Here is an 18,987-nt window from a genome sequence, read left to right on the forward strand (position 1 = left end):
GAACTGCTATAAACGCATTGACACGCGAAAGGGACGCGGTAACTAAAGAATTAAAACATTAACATAAATACAATTTTTTTTGGATTTTTTTAGATTTTGGGATATTGAGATCCCGCCTTGTGTTATATGGCATTAACATGTTTGGTCAAAACACACACAGCCTCTGTTCCTTTTGGGACTTAAATCTAAATCCTGAGAACCTGTTGTGTTTACCTTGACACACTTCTTCTTTGGAATGAGTAAGATACACATTTGAAATGGAACTCGAGTCTGCGGCGTGCTTAGCGATCAATATTACTGTAAGGCCACAATAGCACCCGAATAGGCCTCTGAAAAGCAACGCCACTGATTACGTTACTGATTGTTGTTGAGACAACCAAACCGGAAATGACAACGTGACAGCAGTGATCACATCAGCAAAAGGTATGGGTTTCATATGATTTATTTTGTAAAAATGCACTGAAGTGTAGCGTATTTCACTGTGGTTTGAATTCCAATATCTTCCAGATGAATAAATTATATCGCCAACTTGAACAAGGGGATATTATGTTGTGACAACGATAGTCTGCCGTCTGTTTATGTTTGTCACTGTGAATAGCCATGAACACAACGACGGAATTTATCATAAATAATTTGTTGCACGTTATTCTACTGCTTTACTGTCCAGATCATATTACACTGCATCATGAATAACACACCCCAAGTCAAATTAATGACACTTTGCATAATTGACACGATCGTTGAGTTTTGCCATAGTTGACGGTTGGTGTGAAATTTGGTTCCATCATCTCCAGGACACGATGCTTGCCTATTGCCCATTGTCTTGCGAACTAAATTATTACGATCTACAATTAATGTTCCCTTTGAATTCGTTATAACCGTAGTTTGCTGTATAAACTTACTTTGATATTCCCAATGGTGCGTGAATGTTACTGAGTCTCTTGTGTGTCGGGGGCACTTGTGGCCCAGTCGTCTAAGGCCCCGCGATTCGCTGTGCAGAGTTGAAGATACAAGCCAAACACTTCTGATAGAGACTATGTTGAGAATGTAGTGGGGAAAGGGCTTCACCTTGAGCACCTTGTTTTCTTTAAATACGATGTACCGTGACATTATAAAGTGGTATATAGGTAGATTTAATACTAATCTATAGATGTAAACACATTTGAAGATACATCTGTGTTTAAAGTCGATTTTGACAGCCCGGGCCAAGTCGGACCCAACACAAGCCAAACACTTCTGATCGAGACTATGTTGAGAATGTAGAGGGGAAATGGCTTCACTTTGAGCCCCTTGTTTTCTTTAAATACGATGTACCGTGACATTATAAAGTGATATATAGGTAGATATAATGCTTAGCTATAGATGTGAATCCATTTGATGATACATCTGTGAGGTTTAAGTTGATTTTGACATTTTGTATTAAGAAAAATCAGTAAAAGTGCTTGACTTTAACGGCTCAGATTTCTTTAAAAGCGGTACACTGGGACATTATAAAGTAGTGTATAGGTAGGTATAATACTAATCTATAGATGTAAACACGTTTGAAGATACATCTGTGTGTTTAAAGTCGATTTGGACCGCCCGGGCCAAGTCGGACCCAACACAAGCCAAACACTTCTGATAGAGACTATGTTGAGAATATAGAGGGGAAATGGCTTCACTTTGAGCCTCTTGTTTTCTTTAAGTACAGCGATCGGAGACACTATAAAGTAGTATTTAGGTAGATATAATACTCATCTATAGATGTGAATCCATTTGATCACACATCTGTGAGGTTTAATTTGATTTTGACAGCACGGGCCAAGTCGGACGGAACTCTTCTGACTTGGATTTTCTTAAGAAAATACGGTAAAAGTGCTTCACTTTGAGCCCCTTGTTTTCTTTAAATACGATGTACCGTGACATTATAAAGTGGTATATAGGTAGATATAATACTAATCTATAGATGTAACACATTTACAGATACATCTGTGCGGTTTAAAGTCGATTGTGTCACAATATTCACTCACGTTTTCCTCAATCGCATTGAAACAAAATTCCCACTGGTCAGTTCGACAACGCATGTAATTAAATAATTATTTCGAGATTTCGTTAGAATGTAAGATATTCAGCCAAACGTTATGCAATAAAAGACGAATAGTTTTTTTCATTAAAATACGCGCACGCGTACCTGTATATTTCATACCTACCCCATTAAACGATGATACACATCTTGATGAATATATCAAGGTACTAATTCATCTGTCATAAACATTTGTTTGTCTTTGTGCTTAATATATCCACATATCAACGAACATTTGTAAAACATGTATCCACAAAAAAATAAACATTTTCAGGCTAGGTGTTTGCCCACCTGCATAACTGTTTATTCACGCGTGGTGTGGTAGATCGTAATTGACCGACAGCAGGTATATCTTTAAATAGTAATGTTATGATATAATATAAAGTATATTTAACACGATACAATATACTTTGCACACGGTTAGTTGATGCTTTAAAGGGACTGACGAAAACATGAGCGAAATATTTTAATAACGCCGTAAAATAGTTGAATCATGTGTCATGCTTGTAGACCCACCTTTATGTATTTGCGAAACTAAAACTGTTGAGCAAAGGAAAATATTCTCGCCAATGAAACTTCTAAGAACACCTTTATGTATATGCGACACTAAAACATGAGTTTTGAGCAAAGGGAAATATTCTCGCCCATGGGCCAAACCTTTTCTCGCCCATGGGCTAAATATTTCAAAAACGCTATAAAATAGCTGAATGAAGTAAAATTGAGTTACATTATGTGCCATGAAAATGGTAAAAACACCCGCATGTATTTGCGAAACAGAAACATGAGTTTTGAGTAAAGGAACATATTCTCGCCCATGGGCCAAACCTTTTTCTCGCCCATTGGCGAGAATATTTCAATATCGCTGCCTGCCCATTGGCCAAACCTTTTTCTCGCCCTTCTTGACCTTTAACCGAGACTGGGAAAAGACCGTAGAGTTTCTGGACTTTTGGGTTTCCAGAATTAAAATGGGACGTGTTTTATGTTATTTGCCCTCTCTCTTTCTACGGTACTGGAACAGTGACTTATATGATGTATCTATTGAATGCTATCACGTCATGTTACATGGATGACGCATCATGCTTCTGTGATAGCTTAACCGTTTAGGTTATTTCAGAGAAAAGTCGATCTTTTTCTAATAACCAAACACAATATATAATCAAGTTTTTAGTTATGTCGTCATAAAAACTGTCAGTTTTCAAATTTGGTACATGATCAAGTATGCATTTAGAGAAACATTCTTTCAAGTCTACGAGGGGGCACGGGTCGTCTAAGGCGCCGCGATCCGCTGTGCAGAGTTGCGTCCCTTTGGCACGCCAGACACCTATGACTGTGGGTTCGAATCCCGGCTCGCCCCGATTATGTTTCTAGGTTTGTCAGCACTATACCCGTGCTCGTGGGTTTCACCGAAGTGATAAAAGTCTGAGACCTGCATCACTTCGGGCTTTCCTCCCACATTAAGCTGACACCCTGTGATATAACTGGAATACTGTTAAAAGCGACGTTAAACCCAACTCACTCACTCACTCAAATCCTATCTATGAACGATATATTTCAACTAATGAGACGCTTCTCTCACTTTTTTAACTGGAGTGGCAAAAGAAAGTACACCACGTTTACTTTTATATGTAATTGGGAATTGAAAGAACTGTTGTTAAACTTGATTACGTTTATTTTACCATCATTTTTGCTACAGTTTGTAAAAAGTAATCTGTGAGTAATCTGGCGTGCAAATATGATTGGGGTAAGAATTCAATGTGCACCCATTCGACTCCTACCTTGTTAGAAATGTTATAATGTGTGCCGAAAAAAGGAAATGTATGATTTTCAAAGATAAGATATCTAAGATACCCATCAGAATGTTGTGTATTTTGTGAACAAAATGGTTTTTAATTTTTAAAAGTTTTATGTCGAATTATTTTTTCAAAATAAAATTATGTGGAAGTATTCTTTGAGTGCTGACAAAACGCCAGTACACTGTTTTGTTTATACTCTCGCTGACCAGTTGTAAATAAAACATATGATAATATAAACTGTGAGGTATATTTTCTGTTGCTCTTCAGCTTATCACCTACATCATGACGACCGGTAAAAAAATAGATTATATGGTACTATTAAAAGCCTAAGCAACTACCAGCGTCGTAAGGGTACGACAGACAGGCACCCAGGTCAACCATCCTAAACACCCGGTGCTCATCGGCCCACTGTTCCGTCAAGCAATAGAGACAGGGGGATCTATACAAACAAAAGGAACCACTTACGGTACCATGACATTTCTGGCTGTAATGTGGTTTCAATTAAACTTACTGAAAAGTCATAGAACTCCTGGATGCCACGCAGGTCAATGAGGACATCATACATCCATGGGCCGATCTCCTTATACACCCCTGGAATAATTACCAATAATAAACTCCAAAATACATGTTCATCAACGTTACTGACTACATACTGACCATATGCATACAATAATCCAGTGTATATAATATGTCCATTCAATTATGTCAAATACCCTGTGCCCATACGCCACAAGAGTTTCCTTTCAGAAGTGACATCAACATCTTCATTCTTCTTATCATGAACGGAGCACAGAATTTCTCTTGCTTGTGAGTGTAGTGTCATTGTACGCTATTATGAGCTTCCTACAATTCGAATCGAGCTCAAAACGAAGCTAAAGGGCGCGTTTATGCCCAGGTTATTTATCAACGTAGAATACACCATCCTCCCGAGGCAAGTGAGTTAACTGACTATAAAAGTCCAGTTTCCACCCTTGCCGAACTAGGCTGGTATTATGGAGTTACATTTTGGCTGGACTAACGAGTCTATGCATAGTCCAATCAAAATCGCGCAACGAAATCGAAATCCGGTCCGGAAACTGTCGTACAGATTTCGGTCGATTGCAAGATTTGCAAAGCATGTGCACCGCCAACTCGTTGTCAACAGATATTTTTCAAATGTTTTCATGTTTTTAATCAAGGTGCTCACGTGATTTGATGCACGTCGCGATGTAAGATCCGTTTTATCATAATATAGATCTTGATTATCGGCGTGATCGTCTTGACTCGGCGCCGCCATTTTGTTTGAAACAAATGCAAGTGATACGAGAGCTGGAATCTGATTGGTCCATAGGAGAGGCTTAGAAGGGACATAACTCGTAACAGCCACTGGTGGCGCTATGATCGAGCTCAGAAATCTCAGCCCAGTTCGGCAAGTGTGGAAACTGGACTTTTAAAGTCAGTTAACTCTCTTGCCTCTGGAAGATGAGAATACACCAAGTAACCAAGGATGGATTGCTCGATGAACCGCTGGATTATTGTATGTGTCACAACTGTGTGATATTGTGAAGCTGTATCAAATCATTCTGCAGAGGGTTACTTAAACGCTTTGATTAAACCTGACAGTTTTCTACTAGAGGCCCTGGGTAAATAATACGAATACATTTACGGTATTGTTAAAACTAAAATACCAACCACAGAGCCTTACATACAACCAACGTGTGTTTGCATACACACTTGAATCATTGCAGGTTTTAAAACTGTTAACTTAGAAACACAATATTTGTACCGTATCCTGAATTTCCGAACACGAGTCTGTAGTTGTCCCCCTTGTGTTGGCCGAGGAGGGCGTATAGCTGCTGTCTGGTGGTGGGTTTGTACCACTGTGACCCCTGCAGCACAATGTGGAGGGGGACGTGCTCCGGGTCAGTCTGTCTCTCAGATGAACAGCGTCCTGTGCAGGTCTTCCCGGTTTTGCTGCATATCTTCTTGTCAAGTTCCTGAAAAACGTCACGTTGTTCAATGAAAAAATGTAAGGAAGTCTGCAACACAGGTACATCACCTGTTGACGATCTGAAACGGAGGACAATACATCCTTGGGGACGACACTTGTACATTATTAGTATGGTAGAGTACACGAAACAACTTGTTTTACCTCAATGTCAATGGTGCCTCCAGGCAGATTTGGCGCAGCATCAGAGGCGAATGACTTCATGGCGTCCAAGATCGGTCTGTAGCCTGCATGTATATGTACAAAGCTCATATACCCATAATTAACATGTTGATATATGGCACTGCATTTTATTGTTAAACAATTATTAACTGTTTCTGTTGAGATTCGGTAGAAGCTCATTGCATTGTATTTGGACAATGATTAGTTGTCAGGAATGTAGTACTATTTGATGTAAGCAGTGGTGATGAAGATACTATATATGAATGTTAGTGTGATTCGAAGCGATAGAGATTATTCTGGAAGGTTTATGGGCTATATAAGAGAACGAAGACGTGACTATATCATATGTCACACAGACCGCCGTCATACAGCTGGAATATTGCTGAGTGCGGCGTTAAACAAGCCAACCAACCAACCAACCAACCAACCATCTATTCCACCTAACGATCCACAGGACATCAATCCCGAGTGTGGCGTTAAACAACAAACAAATCCTGCCATGGGACGGCTGCACGCTAACAAAGCAGACAATCAAGTGATGAACCAGAAATCCTGCCACACATAGCACATTTACTGATTTTGTTGAAACTAAAAACGAAATAAGGGTAAGAATTTATGGATGAACAACTTCTTTATTACAATTAAGAGCGACGTTTCGGTGTAGGTTCTAACACCGTTATCAAGCAAGTGATGTGGTTGGCAAAAACATTGCCTCCTACTTGTATATATACTTGCCGACCACACTCTGTATATCACTTGATTGATAACGGTGTTAGAATCTACACCAAAATGTCACTGTTAATTGTAATAAAGGAGTTGTTCATCCATTAATTCTTATCCTTACTTAGTATTCCAACTTCTTAATGCCTATCAAAGAAGTAAAAACGAGATGTTAATTTTTAATTTCACCTGTTGTGTACAAATGCAGATATTCCGACGCTTACAAGAAAGAAAGAAACGTTCAAGAATCATGTTCGTGGAAGTGTAACTGTCTCTGCCCAAACAACATTTCTTTTGTTGACTCAGCACAGTTCATAAACCCGTGAAGATCTGGGGTAGAATAGGTCTTCAGCAACCCATGCTTGCCGTAAAAGGTGACTATGCTTGTAGTAAAAGACGACTAACGGGATCGGGTGGTCAGGCTCGCTGACTTGGTTGATGCATGTCATCGATACCAATTGCGTGGATCGATGCTCATGATATTAATCACTGGATTGTCTGGTCCAGACTCGTTTATTTACAGACCGGCGTCATATAGCTGGAATATTGCTGAGTGCGGCGTTAAACAACAAACAAACAGACAAACAAATCATAAACGCTACTGAGCTTATTATGAAACTCTGCTATAAAGACCCTGCCAGAACCAGCGTCCATTGCACGGTTCCGACTATATCATAAGCCTATCCGACTATATCGAAAAGGGAACACATATCAAAAGCACTTATGTAGGTCATTGTGAAGAAATCAACATAGACATGAACGTCACTGTGTTCATACTGGTTGACCGCCAGCTCGCGATAGACGGCGACATCCATTATCTGTGTCACGTACACAGTGCTGATAACAGTCCATATCTAGTATAATAATGGTGTGATAAATCTGTACTCATATGCCATGAGGAGAATAAGTACGAACATAGCTTATACACGAGTGAAGTGATCACTTGTTCACTCGGAAATGTATCGTGCACGAGGGCGAGACAAGGTCAATATCCTTTCGGGTTTCAACACACCTTGATCGGGTCATTTATGGACTACAATTAGGTCATCTATAAACAATCGTAAACACATCGACATCAAACGAGCACACGCTCTCGCGTGAATATGTTCATTTAAAAAGAGGATAACATTTGATCTTAATCCTGAATTAATCATACATAAATATACATGTATTAGTTTGTTGTTTGTTTGTTTGTTGTTTAACGCCGCACTCAGCAATACTCCAGCTATATGACGGCGGTCTGTAACATAATCGAGTCTGGACCTGACAATCCAGTGATTGACATCATGAGCATCATTGATGACACGTACCAAGTCAGCGAGCCTGACCACCCGTTAGTGAAATAGACTAAGAAGATGAAACTAATATATTGTAATTAGAGTGTTGCCTACTAGTTAAAGTGAACACTGCACAATTGGTAAACATTCCTTGAATCACAATAACATATTAATGAATATTGGAACCTTAAGTTTGTAAAGAATTAATATAAACATTATTAGACTCTAACCGACCTGTACATCGGCAGATGGACGTGTCATAGGCATTTTCTACTTGCTGCATGGTGGGGTTGGGTGTTCTCTTCAGTAACCTGAAAGAGAAACATGGCAAGAAGTCAATATTTGTTTAGACATAACACAATTATGATACAGTTCTTACACTCTTCTGATCTCATCAGATACATGATAGAATAATATATAAATCATGTATGTTCTGCTCATATTGTTACTCAATGAAAGTTAGCACAAACTGGACCTGTTCTTTTTATAATTAACTATGTTCGGCCGCGACTTTTATATGTGTATTTACATTCTTATCCATACATACTCATGTTAGGTTAGGGGGCACGGGTGGCCCAGTCGTGTAATTTGTCCGATTATGTTTCTAGGTTTGTCAGCACCATATCCATGCTCGTGGGTTTCACCGAAGTGGTAAACGTCTGAGACCTGCATCACTTCGGGCTTTCCTCCCACATTAAGCTGACACGCCGTGATATAACTGGAATACTGTTAAAAGCAGCGTTAACCCAACTCACTCACTCATGTTAGGTTATACGTTTTTGTAGAATTCGATGCCCTGAAGTCGTTTCAAGAAATGATACTTTATACATATACATGTGTATTGCTATATATTGACCTTTGTTACATGACTTCAGACATCTGTAGACAGATTGGAGGTCATTTTTCGCATATATCATGAAAACCTTACCTAACTACATTTATTAACTTCCATAGATAATACCCATCTTGAATATCTTACCCATACATATTCATGACCTGGGCGGGGCTACAGAAGCCACACTGAGAGCCATTGTACTGTGCCAGACGGTCTTGTATCGGGTGTAGGCCGTCCCTGGGGTTGCCGAGACCCTCTATGGTTGTCACTTGCATGCCGTCACAGGTGTAGAGAGGAACCAGACACTGAAATGTCGGATCCATTCATAACACGCTGACTTGAAATTAATTATTAAAAAGAGTCTTCACAAATCGATTATGGTATACAAGTACTGAGGGACATGCAACTGTTTCAAATCGAACCTAGTTTATAAGCAATCGAGAAATGTTATCACATATGCGCATTCCTACCGAGTTGACTATCGGAAATTAGATGTCTTCGGCAACCCATGCTTGTCGTAAAAGGCGACTAACGGGATCGGGTGGTCAGGCTCGCTGACTTGGTTGATACATGTCATCGATCCCTATTGCGTGGATCGATGCTCATGCTATCAATCACTGGATTGTCTGGTTCAGACTCGATTATTTACAGACCGCCGTCATATAGCTGGAATATTGCAGAGTGCGGCGTTAAACAACAAACCAAACCAAACCAAACCAAAAGATATGTTACAATATGTTTTATGGTTACACTGCCAGGTGAATATTGGGTCATCGCCTGCAGACATATTAACGTAAATGTTTGGATTGCCTTAATGCATATCGACATGAATGTCTCGTATTATCTGCCAAAAATCAGACATTTAATAATATGTGTTATATGTTTAAGTTCGGAAGCCTTTGGTTTTTTAAAACATGTTTCGATACTATCTTGAAATTTCAACTTAGTATCTTGAAAATGTTTTACAGACATACATGTATTAAATACGGAAGCCTTTTAGGTAGGGCCATTTGTTTTTTATATTTTTTCAAGAAACTAAGTTGAAATTTCAAGATAGTATCTTGTATTCCAAGGTAGTATCTTGAAATTTCAACTTCTGTATCTTGAAATTTCAACTTCTGTATCTTGAAATTTCAACTTCTGTATCTTGAAATATCAACTTAGTATCTTGAAATTTCAAGATAGTATCGAAAAAATATAAAAAACAAAATGGCCCTACCTTAAAGGCTTCCGTATTTAAGACATTGCCAGCTTAATAATTATGGGACACTGCCTACAGAAATATCAACGTAAATGTTGGCATTGCCTTAATTCATATCTGTATACTATTTTCGTGTGTCTTTGTTTGAATACAGCACAGTCTCGTATTATCTACCAAAATACACAGTATAATGTTCTAACAACGATGACGTATTGTGTGACGTACCGAGTTGACTGTGTAGGTCTGCACGGCCTTTGTGATGGGATCATACAGTGTGGTAGTGACGAGACACACGCCACACCCTCCCTCCATACACATCACCTTGGTGCCATAGGACACACCCTGGGACCTCATGAACTCATTCAGGGACAGAGCTGCGGCATACTGGTTGCCAACTGGAATGAGAATTAATGAAATGTGTAAAGTGCCCTTACACATCTAACTAATGACGTTTGGGGGCACACGAACTGGCGGACATTGCGCGCATCCATGCAACCCGCCACGGTAAAAGTGAAAATGCAAATATAAGATAGCTACGTGTTAAATCGCAAAGAACAATGAAGAACGAAGCGTGGTTTATTTCACTACAAAACATTGTTGTATCATGACGTCATTTCTGGAGATTCGAACATGGGCTCTCAACCTGATGACGTCGTAAATTGGACGACGATATTTTCAGAGGGGAGTGTCTAGTGAGATGTTCCCCATAGATGGCAGCGCAGATGAATGCAATGGCCGAACGATCTCACCCAAAATCGGAAGAGATATGACAATCGGTATTGGGAGAAAAGGTGCAGATAATCCACGTGTCATATGTGAAAATACCAAACACACACACACACACACACACACACACACACACACACACACACACACACACACACACACACGCACACACACCTGTACATTAAAATGAGATTCATCATTTTTTAAAATAATTGCTATATCATATGAGAAGTAAACTCGTTGTCGTAGTTGATCGTACAATAAAACACTGCAGGGAGAATAAACCACAGGGGACTGTACCCTTCATGGTTTATTCTCCCAACAGTGTTTTATTGTATTAAAAACAACTCCCACTTGTCGTATATTTCGTAAATAAGTGACACTGTGATCAACATCAAACGAGCCAGGCACAGGTTGACCATGCAACTCTACGGCACTCAAAGTGAGGATTGGGGAAAGGTATCACTGGGGGAACATACTCAGCAGACAGAGACAATGTCAGCTTGTGTGCACCCTTCAGCGGCACAGGGGCAAAGATAGTAAGTCACTGCATGGCGACTGTGAAGCCCTTCGGGGCACAGGTGGAGCGGGTCATAGAGGGTGCCAACATTAGTGCAACCTGATGGGTATGTGTGACAGACAGTGTATGTACTGGTACAAACTCTCGAGATCAACAGGAACCTTACAAAATAGTGTTTGGCATTTTGAGTATTGGTAAAACCCGTCATGGTACACACAGGGTACATGGTACACACAGGGTACATGGTACACACAGGGTACATGGTACACACAGGGTACAAGAATATCAGTACCAGGCAATGTGAGATATAGTGGTGCATTTAGGGTGAAGGGCACCACGTCAGGGAAATCAGGGACATACATAGTGAACGTGGCCATCATTGTGATGAAAGCCACCCACCAACGCAGAGAGAAAGGGAAAATTAGTGTTGGACTTTGTGAACATGACAGACTTTGTGAACATGACAGAAATTGTAAACGTGAAATATTTTGTGAATGTGACAATGTGCACATGACAGAAATTGTGAACATGACAGAAATTGTGAACGTGACATATTTTGTGATCGTGACAGACATTGTGAACATGAACGACATTTTGAACGTGACAGACATTGTGAACATGACATACATTGGTAACGTGACAGGCATTGTGAACATGACAGACATTGTGAACGTGACAGACGTTGTGAACATGACATACATTGTGAACGTGACAGACGTTGTGAACATGACATACTTTGTGAATATGACATACACTGTGAAAATGACAGAATTTGTGAACATGATATATTTTGTGAACATGACATACTTTGCGAACATGACAAATTTTGTGAACATGACAGTCTTTGTGAACGTGACTGACATTGTGAACGTGACAGTCTTTGTGGACGTGACAGACATCGGTAACATGACATTGTGAACGCCGATGAAGGTCGCAAGCGCAGAGGGAAATGGAAAAGCAGTCGGTTCTATCTGTCGAGGCACAACGAACGAGTAAATTAATTCAAGTCATATATAAAGCACTGCTTTTGTATCACATCAGCACTCCAAGCAGTTAGCACATTGTTCCCGCCAAATGACCATTGTTTCGGGAATCCTCCCGAATGAAGCTGCAGCATATATGTATTCTTACTCACTCGCGTTAGACGTGAAAATATTTGCCAGAGAACAGTTTTGTATTATAATGGGAATCGTACTCTTTACTGGTGTGGGGCGGTCGGGTAGCCAAGTGGTTAAAGCGTTCGCTCGTCACGCCGAAGACCCGGGTTCGATTCCCGACATGGGTACAATGTGTGAAGCCCATTTCTGGTGTCCCCCGCCGTGATATTACTGGAATATTGCTAAAAGCGGCGTAAAGCCAAAACTCACTCACTCACTTTACTGGTGTATTAGAAAGCCACCCACCAACGCAGAGAGAAAGGGAAAATAAGTGTTGGACTTTGTGAACATGACAGACTTTGTGAACATGACAGAAATTGTAAACGTGAAATATTTTGTGAATGTGACAATGTGCACATGACAGAAATTGTGAACATGACAGAAATTGTGAACGTGACATATTTTGTGATCGTGACAGACATTGTGAACATGAACGACATTTTGAACGTGACAGACATTGGTAACATGACAGACATTGGTAACATGACAGACATTGTGAACGTGACATACCTTGTGAATATGACATACCTTGTGAATATGACAGACATTGTGAATATGACAGACTTTGTGAACATGACATACCTTGTGAACATGACATACTTTGTGAATATGACAGACATTGTGAATATGACAGACTTTGTGAACATGACATACCTTGTGAACGTGACAGACATTGTGAACATGACATACCTTGTGAACATGACATACCTTGTGAATATGACAGAATTTGTGAACATGACATACCTTGTGAACATGACATACCTTGTGAATATGACATACCTTGTGAATATGACAGACATTGTGAATATGACAGAATTTGTGAACATGACATACCTTGTGAACATGACATACCTTGTGAATATGACATACCTTGTGAATATGACAGACATTGTGAATATGACAGAATTTGTGAACATGACATACCTTGTGAACATGACATACCTTGTGAATATGACATACCTTGTGAATATGACAGACATTGTGAATATGACAGAATTTGTGAACATGACATACCTTGTGAACATGACATACCTTGTGAACATGACATACCTTGTGAATATGACATACCTTGTGAATATGACAGAATTTGTGAACATGACATACCTTGTGAACATGACATACCTTGTGAATATGACAGACATTGTGAATATGACAGAATTTGTGAACATGACAGACATTGTGAATATGACAGAATTTGTGAACATGACAGACATTGTGAATATGACATACCTTGTGAATATGACAGACATTGTGAATATGACAGAATTTGTGAACATGACATACCTTGTGAATATGACAGAATTTGTGAACATGACAGACATTGTGAATATAACAGAATTTGTGAACATGACATACCTTGTGAATATGACAGAATTTGTGAACATGACATACTTTGTGAATATGACATACCTTGTGAATATGACAGAATTTGTGAACATGACATACCTTGTGAATATGACATACCTTGTGAATATGACAGAATTTGTGAACATGACATACTTTGTGAACATGACATACCTTGTGAATATGACAGAATTTGTGAACATGACAGACATTGTGAACGTGACAGACTTTGTGAACATGACAGACATTGGTAACATGACAGACATTGTGAATATGACAGACATTGTGAACGTGACATACCTTGTGAATATGACATACACTGTGAAAATGACAGAATTTGTGAACATGACAGACATTGTGAACGTGACAGACATTGTGAACATGACATACTTTGTGAATATGACATACACTGTGAAAATGACAGAATTTGTGAACATGACAGACATTGTGAACGTGACAGACGTTGTGAACATGACATACTTTGTGAATATGACATACACTGTGAAAATGACAGAATTTGTGAACATGATATATTTTGTGAACATGACATACTTTGCGAACATGACATATTTTGTGAACATGACAGTCTTTGTGAACGTGACTGACATTGTGAACGTGACAGACTTTGTGAACGTGACAGTCTTTGTGGACGTGACAGACATCGGTAACATGACATTGTGAACGCCGATGAAGGTCGCAAGCGCAGAGGGAAATGGAAAAGCAGTCGGTTCTATCTGTCGAGGCACAACGAACAAGTAAATTAATTCAAGTCATATATAAAGCACTGCTTTTGTATCACATCAGCACTCCAAGCAGTTAGCACATTGTTCCCGCCAAATGACCATTGTTTCGGGAATCCTCCCGAATGAAGCTGCAGCATATATGTATTCTTACTCACTCGCGTTAGACGTGAAAATATTTGCCAGAGAACAGTTTTGTATTATAATGGGAATCGTACTCTTTACTGGTGTGGGGCGGTCGGGTAGCCAAGTGGTTAAAGCGTTCGCTCGTCACGCCGAAGACCCGGGTTCGATTCCCGACATGGGTACAATGTGTGAAGCCCATTTCTGGTGTTCCCCGCCGTGATATTACTGGAATATTGCTAAAAGCGGCGTAAAGCCAAAACTCACTCACTCACTTTACTGGTGTATTAGAAAGCCACCCACCAACGCAGAGAGAAAGGGAAAATTAGTGTTGGACTTTGTGAACATGACAGACTTTGTGAACATGACAGAAATTGTAAACGTGAAATATTTTGTGAATGTGACAATGTGCACATGACAGAAATTGTGAACATGACAGAAATTGTGAACGTGACATATTTTGTGATCGTGACAGACATTGTGAACATGAACGACATTTTGAACGTGACAGACTTTGTGAACATGACATACCTTGTGAACATGACATACCTTGTGAATATGACAGACATTGTGAACATGACATACATTGGTAACGTGACAGGCATTGTGAACATGACATACATTGGTAACGTGACAGACGTTGTGAACATGACATACATTGGTAACGTGACAGGCATTGTGAACATGATAGACATTTTGAACATGACAGACATTGTGAATATGACAGACTTTGTGAACATGACAGAATTTGTGAACATGACAGACTTTGTGAACATGACAGACATTGTGAACGTGACAGACGTTGTGAACATGACATACTTTGTGAATATGACATACACTGTGAAAATGACAGAATTTGTGAACATGATATATTTTGTGAACATGACATACTTTGCGAACATGACATATTTTGTGAACATGACAGTCTTTGTGAACGTGACTGACATTGTGAACGTGACAGACTTTGTGAACGTGACAGTCTTTGTGAACGTGACATACATCGGTAACATGACATTGTGAACGCCGATGAAGGTCGCAAGCGCAGAGGGAAATGGAAAAGCAGTCGGTTCTATCTGTCGAGGCACAACGAACAAGTAAATTAATTCAAGTCATATATAAAGCACTGCTTTTGTATCACATCAGCACTCCAAGCAGTTAGCACATTGTTCCCGCCAAATGACCATTGTTTCGGGAATCCTCCCGAATGAAGCTGCAGCATATATGTATTCTTACTCACTCGCGTTAGACGTGAAAATATTTGCCAGAGAACAGTTTTGTATTATAATGGGAATCGTACTCTTTACTGGTGTGGGGCGGTCGGGTAGCCAAGTGGTTAAAGCGTTCGCTCGTCACGCCGAAGACCCGGGTTCGATTCCCGACATGGGTACAATGTGTGAAGCCCATTTCTGGTGTCCCCCGCCGTGATATTACTGGAATATTGCTAAAAGCGGCGTAAAGCCAAAACTCACTCACTCACTTTACTGGTGTATTAGAAAGCCACCCACCAACGCAGAGAGAAAGGGAAAATAAGTGTTGGACTTTGTGAACATGACAGACTTTGTGAACATGACAGAAATTGTAAACGTGAAATATTTTGTGAATGTGACAATGTGCACATGACAGAAATTGTGAACATGACAGAAATTGTGAACGTGACATATTTTGTGATCGTGACAGACATTGTGAACATGAACGACATTTTGAACGTGACAGACATTGGTAACATGACAGACATTGGTAACATGACAGACATTGTGAACGTGACATACCTTGTGAATATGACATACCTTGTGAATATGACAGACATTGTGAATATGACAGACTTTGTGAACATGACATACCTTGTGAACATGACATACTTTGTGAATATGACAGACATTGTGAATATGACAGACTTTGTGAACATGACATACCTTGTGAACGTGACAGACATTGTGAACATGACATACCTTGTGAACATGACATACCTTGTGAATATGACAGAATTTGTGAACATGACATACCTTGTGAACATGACATACCTTGTGAATATGACATACCTTGTGAATATGACAGACATTGTGAATATGACAGAATTTGTGAACATGACATACCTTGTGAACATGACATACCTTGTGAATATGACATACCTTGTGAATATGACAGACATTGTGAATATGACAGAATTTGTGAACATGACATACCTTGTGAACATGACATACCTTGTGAATATGACATACCTTGTGAATATGACAGACATTGTGAATATGACAGAATTTGTGAACATGACATACCTTGTGAACATGACATACCTTGTGAACATGACATACCTTGTGAATATGACATACCTTGTGAATATGACAGAATTTGTGAACATGACATACCTTGTGAACATGACATACCTTGTGAATATGACAGACATTGTGAATATGACAGAATTTGTGAACATGACAGACATTGTGAATATGACAGAATTTGTGAACATGACAGACATTGTGAATATGACATACCTTGTGAATATGACAGACATTGTGAATATGACAGAATTTGTGAACATGACATACCTTGTGAATATGACAGAATTTGTGAACATGACAGACATTGTGAATATAACAGAATTTGTGAACATGACATACCTTGTGAATATGACAGAATTTGTGAACATGACATACTTTGTGAATATGACATACCTTGTGAATATGACAGAATTTGTGAACATGACATACCTTGTGAATATGACATACCTTGTGAATATGACAGAATTTGTGAACATGACATACTTTGTGAACATGACATACCTTGTGAATATGACAGAATTTGTGAACATGACAGACATTGTGAACGTGACAGACTTTGTGAACATGACAGACATTGGTAACATGACAGACATTGTGAATATGACAGACATTGTGAACGTGACATACCTTGTGAATATGACATACACTGTGAAAATGACAGAATTTGTGAACATGACAGACATTGTGAACGTGACAGACATTGTGAACATGACATACTTTGTGAATATGACATACACTGTGAAAATGACAGAATTTGTGAACATGACAGACATTGTGAACGTGACAGACGTTGTGAACATGACATACTTTGTGAATATGACATACACTGTGAAAATGACAGAATTTGTGAACATGATATATTTTGTGAACATGACATACTTTGCGAACATGACATATTTTGTGAACATGACAGTCTTTGTGAACGTGACTGACATTGTGAACGTGACAGACTTTGTGAACGTGACAGTCTTTGTGGACGTGACAGACATCGGTAACATGACATTGTGAACGCCGATGAAGGTCGCAAGCGCAGAGGGAAATGGAAAAGCAGTCGGTTCTATCTGTCGAGGCACAACGAACAAGTAAATTAATTCAAGTCATATATAAAGCACTGCTTTTGTATCACATCAGCACTCCAAGCAGTTAGCACATTGTTCCCGCCAAATGACCATTGTTTCGGGAATCCTCCCGAATGAAGCTGCAGCATATATGTATTCTTACTCACTCGCGTTAGACGTGAAAATATTTGCCAGAGAACAGTTTTGTATTATAATGGGAATCGTACTCTTTACTGGTGTGGGGCGGTCGGGTAGCCAAGTGGTTAAAGCGTTCGCTCGTCACGCCGAAGACCCGGGTTCGATTCCCGACATGGGTACAATGTGTGAAGCCCATTTCTGGTGTTCCCCGCCGTGATATTACTGGAATATTGCTAAAAGCGGCGTAAAGCCAAAACTCACTCACTCACTTTACTGGTGTATTAGAAAGCCACCCACCAACGCAGAGAGAAAGGGAAAATTAGTGTTGGACTTTGTGAACATGACAGACTTTGTGAACATGACAGAAATTGTAAACGTGAAATATTTTGTGAATGTGACAATGTGCACATGACAGAAATTGTGAACATGACAGAAATTGTGAACGTGACATATTTTGTGATCGTGACAGACATTGTGAACATGAACGACATTTTGAACGTGACAGACTTTGTGAACATGACATACCTTGTGAACATGACATACCTTGTGAATATGACAGACATTGTGAACATGACATACATTGGTAACGTGACAGGCATTGTGAACATGACATACATTGGTAACGTGACAGACGTTGTGAACATGACATACATTGGTAACGTGACAGGCATTGTGAACATGATAGACATTTTGAACATGACAGACATTGTGAATATGACAGACTTTGTGAACATGACAGAATTTGTGAACATGACAGACTTTGTGAACATGACAGACATTGTGAACGTGACAGACGTTGTGAACATGACATACTTTGTGAATATGACATACACTGTGAAAATGACAGAATTTGTGAACATGATATATT

The 18,987-nt window shown here is 39.5% G+C and overlaps 1 protein-coding gene across 2 annotated transcripts in view; it reads right to left on the bottom strand.

Moving 5' to 3' along the window:
* The window catches only part of LOC124138211 (xanthine dehydrogenase-like), a 68,912-nt gene that overhangs the window by 46,551 nt on the left and 3,374 nt on the right, over positions 1-18,987 (bottom strand). Inside the window, exons 3-8 of one of the 2 annotated variants that reach the window (XM_048386247.1) lie at positions 10,263-10,432; positions 8,981-9,141; positions 8,236-8,312; positions 5,987-6,069; positions 5,621-5,831; positions 4,367-4,446 (exon numbers count right to left, since the gene is read on the bottom strand). In XM_048386247.1, coding sequence (XP_048242204.1) covers positions 4,367-4,446; positions 5,621-5,831; positions 5,987-6,069; positions 8,236-8,312; positions 8,981-9,141; positions 10,263-10,432 — 782 coding nt within the window. Of the gene's footprint in view, positions 1-4,366; positions 4,447-5,620; positions 5,832-5,986; positions 6,070-8,235; positions 8,313-8,980; positions 9,142-9,306; positions 9,311-10,262; positions 10,433-18,987 lie in introns of those variants that run through there. The other variant, XM_048386248.1, reaches the window with a different exon arrangement.

This window comes from Haliotis rufescens, unplaced genomic scaffold, assembly GCF_023055435.1.
Source record: "Haliotis rufescens isolate VD_foot unplaced genomic scaffold, xgHalRufe1.0.p SCAF_6, whole genome shotgun sequence".
Classification (NCBI taxonomy): domain Eukaryota; kingdom Metazoa; phylum Mollusca; class Gastropoda; order Lepetellida; family Haliotidae; genus Haliotis; species Haliotis rufescens.